This window comes from Meriones unguiculatus, chromosome 11, assembly GCF_030254825.1.
Source record: "Meriones unguiculatus strain TT.TT164.6M chromosome 11, Bangor_MerUng_6.1, whole genome shotgun sequence".
Lineage (NCBI taxonomy): Eukaryota > Metazoa > Chordata > Mammalia > Rodentia > Muridae > Meriones > Meriones unguiculatus.
Window position 1 is genome coordinate 110,131,840 of NC_083359.1, and position 7,514 is coordinate 110,139,353.

The 7,514-nt window shown below is 55.4% G+C and overlaps 1 protein-coding gene across 4 annotated transcripts in view; it reads left to right on the forward strand.

The window, feature by feature from the left end:
• Ints7 (integrator complex subunit 7) overlaps nt 1-4,188 on the forward strand; it is a 50,244-nt gene extending 46,056 nt beyond the window's left edge. For 3 of the 4 annotated variants that reach the window (XM_021626159.2, XM_021626162.2, XM_060364931.1), the window contains 3 exons: nt 781-879; nt 1,210-1,395; nt 3,107-4,188. In XM_021626159.2, coding sequence (XP_021481834.1) covers nt 781-879; nt 1,210-1,395; nt 3,107-3,397 — 576 coding nt within the window. In that variant the 3' untranslated portion in view covers nt 3,398-4,188. Of the gene's footprint in view, nt 1-780; nt 880-1,209; nt 1,396-2,764; nt 2,919-3,106 lie in introns of all 4 variants that reach the window. The other variant, XM_060364930.1, reaches the window with a different exon arrangement.
• Nucleotides 4,189-7,514: the final 3,326 nt, after the last annotated feature.

Consider the following 7,514-nt stretch of genomic DNA (forward strand, 5'->3'; position numbering starts at 1 on the left):
CTTTTTAAACCATCAGCTGAAGCCGCAGTGACTCATTACTCTCACTTGAGACTAGCTTTAAAACTACGTCAGTAACCAGTCATTTCCTCCCTGACCATCTCCCCAAAGACAGTTGACTGTAAGTCTGGCACAGAGGCCTGGCACCCGTGCACCGATAGCAGGAGTTGGAGCTTAGAGCCTCACAGAGTTATTGATAGCAAATGTTTGAGAGTAAACAGCCCATTTCATTATAGTAGTCTTGAGTAAAGGACACGGAGGACTACCTTATTATAAAACAGGCGTCCTGGTAGATGGCTGGCCTTGTCCAGACAGGGGCATCTTTAAGGAGGCTGATGTCCGCTGTGTTCAGCATACTCACACGCGTTGATGTAGGCGGGCTTTCAGTGCTTTCAGCTCCTGTGGGCTCAGTTAAAGCCTAATCCTGCTGGGAGACAAAGGACAGTGTCCATGATTCCATCATGCTGCCAGGTTTATTTGTGTGGCATGTGTGTGCCTGGTACCTGAGGAAGCAGAGAAGGTGTCAGATGCCCTGCTCAGAGGGTTGTAAGCTACCGCACGAGCTGGGAATGGAGCCCATGAGCTCTGGAGGAGCAGCCGGTGCATTTGCTACTGACTGCATCTCTTGACACGGATGGTTGTGTTCTGTGTAGTTGTGCCTTCCGGCCGAGTGGTGTACTCTTGGAAACAGTCGTCTGAGCATATGTGCTCCAACTGCTGAGCGCGCCCTTTATCGGGAAGTTTGCAGGTTTCTTCCAGCTGACTTGTCTCTCTCACCCGCAGCACACAGCCTGCCTCTGCAATGCCATCATCGCCTTGCTGAAAGTTCCTCTTTCCTTTCAGAGATACTTTTTCCAAAAGCTGCAGTCTACCAGTATCAAGGTAAGGCAGAAAACACATTTAAGGTTAATAAAATAGATTTGAAACCAGCCAGGTGGGGCTGGAGAGACGGCGTGGTGAGTAGCGGCACCGGGCGCCAGTTCAGGCCCCAGCCACGTGGCAGAAGAGAAGAGCTACAAGGCGTCTCTGTCCTGCACACGTGCTGTGGAGGCCCTCTGCAGGGTGGCGCCAGCTCAGTGGGCCGTGGGCCCAGCTCGCTGCCAGGGACAGTCACGGGAGTGTGCCCGCCTGTTTCCCGTGAGGCGCGCAGCCGGGTCTGTGGAAGGAAGGTTGGCTTGGGTTGCTAGCGCTAACCTTACTTTTCTATTCCAGCTTGCTCTGTCTCCTTCTCCCCGGAACCCTGCAGAGCCCATTGCTGTACAGAACAACCAGCAGCTGGCATTAAAGGTAGAAGGCGTGGTCCAGCATGGGTCTAAACCAGGACTCTTCCGCAGAATTCAGTCTGTGTGTCTAAATGTGTCTTCCACACTACAGAGTAAATCCAGCCAAGACTACAAGGTAACTCACACGAGGCAGTGCTGTGCAGGGCTCTGGCTCCGGGTGGGACACGTGCCCGTGCTCGTGCGGCGTCTGTGAGGGTCCTCCACAAGGACCAGGGGGTCATAACTCAGCAGCACAGCTGGACCTTGGGGAGACTGTTGGTCAGTTTTCTTCCTTGCTTGGGTCAGCAGACAGAGCATCCCAGCAGACAGACAGGCCATCCCAGCAGACAGACAGGCCATCCCAGCAGACAGACAGGCCATCCCAGCAGACAGACAGGGCATCCCAGCAGACAGACAGGGCATCCCAGCAGACAGAGCATCCCAGCAGGCAGACAGAGCATCCCAGCAGACAGACAGGGCATCCCAGCAGACAGACAGGGCATCCCAGCAGACAGACAGGCCATCCCAGCAGACAGACAGGGCATCCCAGCAGACAGACAGGCCATCCCAGCAGACAGACAGGGCATCCCAGCAGGCAGACAGGCCATCCCAGCAGACAGACAGGGCATCCCAGCAGAGATCAGTAAATCCTGTGCTCTGCGCAAGGTGTGGCGCCGAGCTGTGTGAGCCTGAGCCTCTGATTGCCCCCCACCCCCACCTGTGTGACTCAGAGAGCCTGCGCCTGGCCCTGTGCTCCCAGCAGGAAAGCAAAGGGGCCCAGCGCCTCCCGCCTGCTTCCTGCCCTGAAACCCTGTCGGTGAGACCCTACCCTGGAGCCATCTCGGGTTCCAGCTGCTCACGCAGCCTCCCATAGTGCAGTGTGTGCAGGGCAGGCCTGTCACCTCCTCCCGAGGGAGCCTTGGGGAGTCCCATCCTCTAGGTGTCCTGAGGTGGGTCAGTGTTAGCACCAGTCAGGTTGGTGCTCCTGTCCAAATCAGGGTATTGCGCATGTGCCTGTGCAGTGCCGCTTAGACAGCTCCAGGGTTAAAGTGATTTAATCCAGGACCTGCCCAGGTTGCTCTGGTGTGTTTGAGCTAAGTCTGTGTAACAGGAGATGGGATGAAGGTTTCCAAGGGCTGGTGGGGAATGCTCAGTGGGTAAAGTGCCTTCTTGCAAGTGTAAGGATCTGGGTTCGAATCCCCAAAACCCATGTACAAAGTTGACCCTAGGGGATGGGGTGAAGATGTGTAGATCAGCCACCCTGGCCAAATCCATGAGATTGTCTCAAGAAATGGAGAATGGTTGAGGAAAAACAACCAGCATTGACTTCTGGCCTCTACTGTATGCGCACACGTGTCTGTACATGCGCGCACGTGTCTGTACATGCGCGCACAGACACACATTTGCATGCCCACATGCATATACCCATACTAGCAAGTATATAATGTGTTCAAGCGTGTGTGCATACACAAACAGACAGCATTTCATTGGCATCATGGTTTTAGGCTAAAAAGCTGAGGGAAGGACGGGTCGGCACCATCACTGTGTTCTTTGACGGCGTCCTCTCGCCAAGTGCCTGCTCCTGGCACGCTCAGCCTCCAGTCTCTTCCCTGCCTTTCTCTGGGTAGTGACAAAGCCTGTGCCCTGAGGCACTCCGAGGTGTGTGGCTATGTGAACGATGGGCTGTGGACTGTTGACAGGACCCCAGTGGTCTGGGCTGTGGCCGGGCATGGGCGTGGGAGTCCACACAGCTCATCCCGGTGGGCAGGCCTCCCCCAGCCTAGACAGGACCTGGCCCCCGAGAGCCCTGCGGAGGGCTCTGCTGTGCTGACTGCACTGTCTTCCAGATCCCCCTCGACAGCGTGACCAATGAGATGGAGCAGAGGGTGGAGCCGCACAACGACTACTTCAGCACCCAGTTCCTGCTGAACTTCGCTGTCCTCGGGACGCACAGCATCACCGTGGAGTCCTCGGTGAGAGACGCCAATGGCATCGTCTGGAAGACTGGCCCCAGAACTACCATGTTTGTCAAATCCCTGGAAGACCCCTATTCCCAGCAGATCCGCCTGCAGCAGCAGCAGGCCCAGCAGCCTCTGCAGCCGCAGCCGCAGCCGCGCAGTGCCTACACCCGCTTTTAACCGAGCCACCAGCACACTGCACAGCCTCGGGCCGCAGGGAAAGTCTGTGTCTGATGTGCGTCCGGTGTAAGTGTCACAGTGTGGGGCTGACTCACCCTGGCTCGCTGACTTCTGAAGACTTTTTCTTCAAAGTGGACTTCAAGAAGCGGCCTGCTCGTGGCCAGGGGGCCGCATTCTTCCTTCGCCCTGCACCTCAGTGTGAGTGGTGCCACCGCCCTGGCTGCTGAGCTCTTCTTCCAAGAGCAGCCGCAGACCGCTGACATATTTGACTGTGTCCCTGCCAAATTGTTGTGCCCACCTGCCCAGCCCTGGACTTCTGACGTAGGCAGCGGAAGTACTATCTGGCCACGCATTTGGGCTTGGACCGGCTACGGCACCTGCCTCCCGGACGGTGGGAGCCTCTTGCTGCTTCACCGCCTCCTGCCCTGAAGCAACGTTAGCTAACTGTTTGTGTTAACTTTGACCCCAGAGCAGCTACCTAGAGAAGGTAGCCGTGAATAGCGTTGTTTTTGTGACGTGTGACTGTATGTAGGTTTTTATTGTTTCTCAGAGAAGTCGTTTGCATGAGTCTTCGTGTTCCATGTGCTCCTTCCCTCTGGTGTCTGCTGGAGGAGGTATTGACTCTACAACGATGTCCGGACAGCCATATCCGTGACGTAATCTCATCGGGGATGCTCAGGGAGCAGGTTCAAGAAAAGCCAGAAAAGCCAGAAAAGCCCTGGGTACAGCTACCAAGGCTGTGGGCTGTGGGGAAATACACTTCCCTGTGCAAATAAATCCCTTAATTTCTTTGCTTGTGTTTTACTTTTTTTCTCTTCAAAGTCATACTGATTCATAAGAGGACTTGACTTTTTTTTTTTTCTTTATGGTGTTTGGGAGTTTGTTTTTGTTTCCTGTCCCATTACCTCCGGGATTGAGAAGTGATTGCCGACGTAGGTTCTCCTGAGGTCACTTTGCTTTATGAGCTATTGCCCCGCATAGCGAATTCTGCTTGTCATAGCACGTGCAGGTCTGCTGTGCCCACTCTAAGTGGCATCCCAAAGCCACCCAGCTGCGCAGTCTGCATTCGGTCAGCCCCTGGGGACGCCTGCCCGATGCCAGGAAGACCCGTGTGGAGCCTGCTGTGCTCTGCCAGATGGAAAGAGCTGAGTTGGTGTTAGACTTTGGCCTCTGCAGTGAGTTGTCCTGTCTGTGGAGTCAGACTCTAGTCTCTGCAGAATGACTGAATTAGGCTAGATTTCTCCAATCTAATTCAGTTCTTTCCAGTGACTAAAAACTAAAGATGAAAAAATTGGGGGTGAATGGCGTAAATGCCAGAGGTTGAACCAAGGCCAAGGACCCCACTCACTCCGTCACCAGCCCAATTAGCACCCAGAAAAAGCACCTCCTTTGTTTCCAAGACAGGATCTCTGTGTAGCTCTGGCTGTCCCGGCAGGTAGAGCAGGCCAGCCTCTTAACAGACTGCCTCTGCCGCCTGAGTGCTGGCATTAGAGGTATGCCACCACACCTAAGCAGCTGGTGTGGCGGTGAGTTCAGGTCTCTTTAACACTGCTTCACAGAAGAATTCTCCAGAAAGAAAGAAAATCTAGTAAGCCACCAATTTCTTTTTTGGCCCTCCCAAATTTTGTGTTATTAAAGGATTGTTGATAGTTGTGGTTCTAAACTCTTGGATTTCGTGTACTGCGGTCACCCCCCTCCCCCAGTGCAGATGTGGAGAGCAAACAGTGTAAAAGCAGGTCCTGATAGTTGAGAATGTGAGGTGGCTGTGAATGACTCCGTGCGTCCAGTAGACGCCAGACAGGCTGGCTTTGTGCTCGGTGCGCTGCGCACTGTGTTTTTGTGTCAACCTTGAGTTGTTTCTCAGGGAGAGGACTGTGTTTATAATTTCAACACTAAGAACGAAAATAATTTTAGAAAGATAAATGTGCTAGTTAGGAAATGCGCCCGTTTCCCAGTATGGTAATGCGAGTACCTCAGGGAATGGATGCGCTGTGTGTGGCATGGGACTTTGGTGAGGAAACACTGAGCATGGGTAACGGGAAAGTTTACTTGGCTCATTTACCCTGAATCTCATTCCACTGACACAGCCGAGGGAGGGGCTCCAGCAGGCCAGAGCCCGGAGGCCGGAGCTGAAGCAGAGCCTCCTCCGGGGGAGCCCAGGACCACAGCCCAGGGTGGCACCTCCGCCTGGGCGGGGCCTCCCCATGTCCTAGGAACTCCCTTCCTCCCACGACCCCGGCTGGGGGAGCCGCCCTGAAGCCAGCCTCAAGGCTGCTGTGAGTGGCTGAGGGACTGAGTGTCACAGGACTGCTACAGTGGAGCACGAGGCCACGCCATTGCTCGCTCGGCACTGTCACCAGTGCTACTACAGTCCTGTTGCTTTCAGGGTTGGTGGTTTCGTTCTTTTTGAGAAGGGTCTCAAGTAGCCCAAAGTTGGCCTCAATCTTGCTGTGTGGCCGAGGCTGGCTGTGACCTACTAACCGCGTCACCCCCCAGGTGTGATGCGCCAGGTGGCCGGGTCATCCTTAAGTCTTCTGCCCACACCATGCAGACCACACTGAGTAGTGAAACATGAGGTTTACCTGGCCAAAGTGGGCTTTCTTACCACTGTGTATCCTGGGTCACTGGCTTGTTTAGAAGCAAATATACAAAGAAAACCATAGGCGCCGACTCCTTCAGGAGGCCAATGGTGCGCTGGCTCTTTCTAGTGTAAATGAGCCCCCCCCATGGGACCTGTGGCTCAGGAGAAGGTAGGTGGCGGGTGTAACGCAGGTCACGAGACCCTGGGCTCCATCACATCAGAATTACACCAGGGGCTTGGGGTGGGGTGGCTCAGTGACAGAGCAGGCAGCCAGGCCTGGTCAGCGGCGAGGGCTCAGGCCTGCTCGTGACTCACTGATGCCAGGCCCTCCGGCACAGCGCTTGATCGTTCTGTGCCAGGACCTGCCAGCAGACTGGAGAATCGGCTCCCTGTTGGTACCTAGAACACAACCATCCCTGGGCAACGTGGGAGCGTTCTGGAGGAGCTGCAGTGGCTGCTGGGCCCGCCAGCTGCTCAGTCCCTGAGCTAGTGTGCGGGGACTCCCACTTCTGGCTCCCCTTTGGTCAGACAGCCCGCTCCCGCTGTAGCTGTGAGTGAGGTGAGGGCCCGTTACACACCAGACGAGGGCTGCTTCTGGTGGCCCCATGTCGCTTGACAAACCTGCTCTTTCCACAGGGCTGCAGACGGAGCCTCTGCGGCTCACGAGAGCCGGTGTGTGTTGGGGTGTAGTGAAGAGTCCAGTGCTTAGGGGGTTTGCCCTCGCTGCCAGCAGCCCTCTAGCAGTCACCTCCCTGGGAACCGGTTTTGCGTCAGAGCTATGTCTCATGGGCTCTGCTGGACCCTCAGCCCGTGGTGCCTCAGTTTGAAGTGTCACAAAGTGAGCTTTGAATTGTAACTGGGAACACAGCAGCTGCCACTCCTCTCCTCAACACTAAGAGCTGTAACCACTGTTTCCACAGACTAGTGAAATTCCTAAGTATTGTGAATTTACTTTTTAGGAAAGTTCCTCATAGCCGGGCTGGAGAGATGGCTCGGGTTAAGAGTGCCGGTATGTAGAGGGCCCAAGTTCAGTTCCCACAAGGTCCACAACCCCTGGCTCACAGTCTGGGTGAGACACAGGAAGTGGCACAGTCCAAACGTGAGAGACTGGACCCTGAGTGGGAGACTGGTCCACCGCTACACTTCCAGCGGCGGGTACCTGCAAATGCTGCCCAAGCCGTGGGCCCTAGCCGGGAACCAGCTGAGTTCACAGACTCGTCTGGAGAAAAGCTTTCTCCTCCAGCCTTCCCAGCACACTGCGGCAATCTTTGTCTGTGGGATCCAAAGTCCTTTACAGGAGCCATCAGGACACCCCCAGGCTGGGGCCCCAGGAGCCATCAGGACACCCCCAGGCTGGGCCGCCCAGCCTCCAGCCTCCCTTCTCAGTTCGCTGTGTCCTTTCCTACACCATCCTGCCATCTGGGCGTGCAGCTTCGCATCCTTGGCCTCCAGCATACAGCAGGGCTGTTAGTGATATTCCGCTACTTAGACGTGAGATTCAAGTGGTCTAGCATTAATGTCATTTCCGGTCCTCCA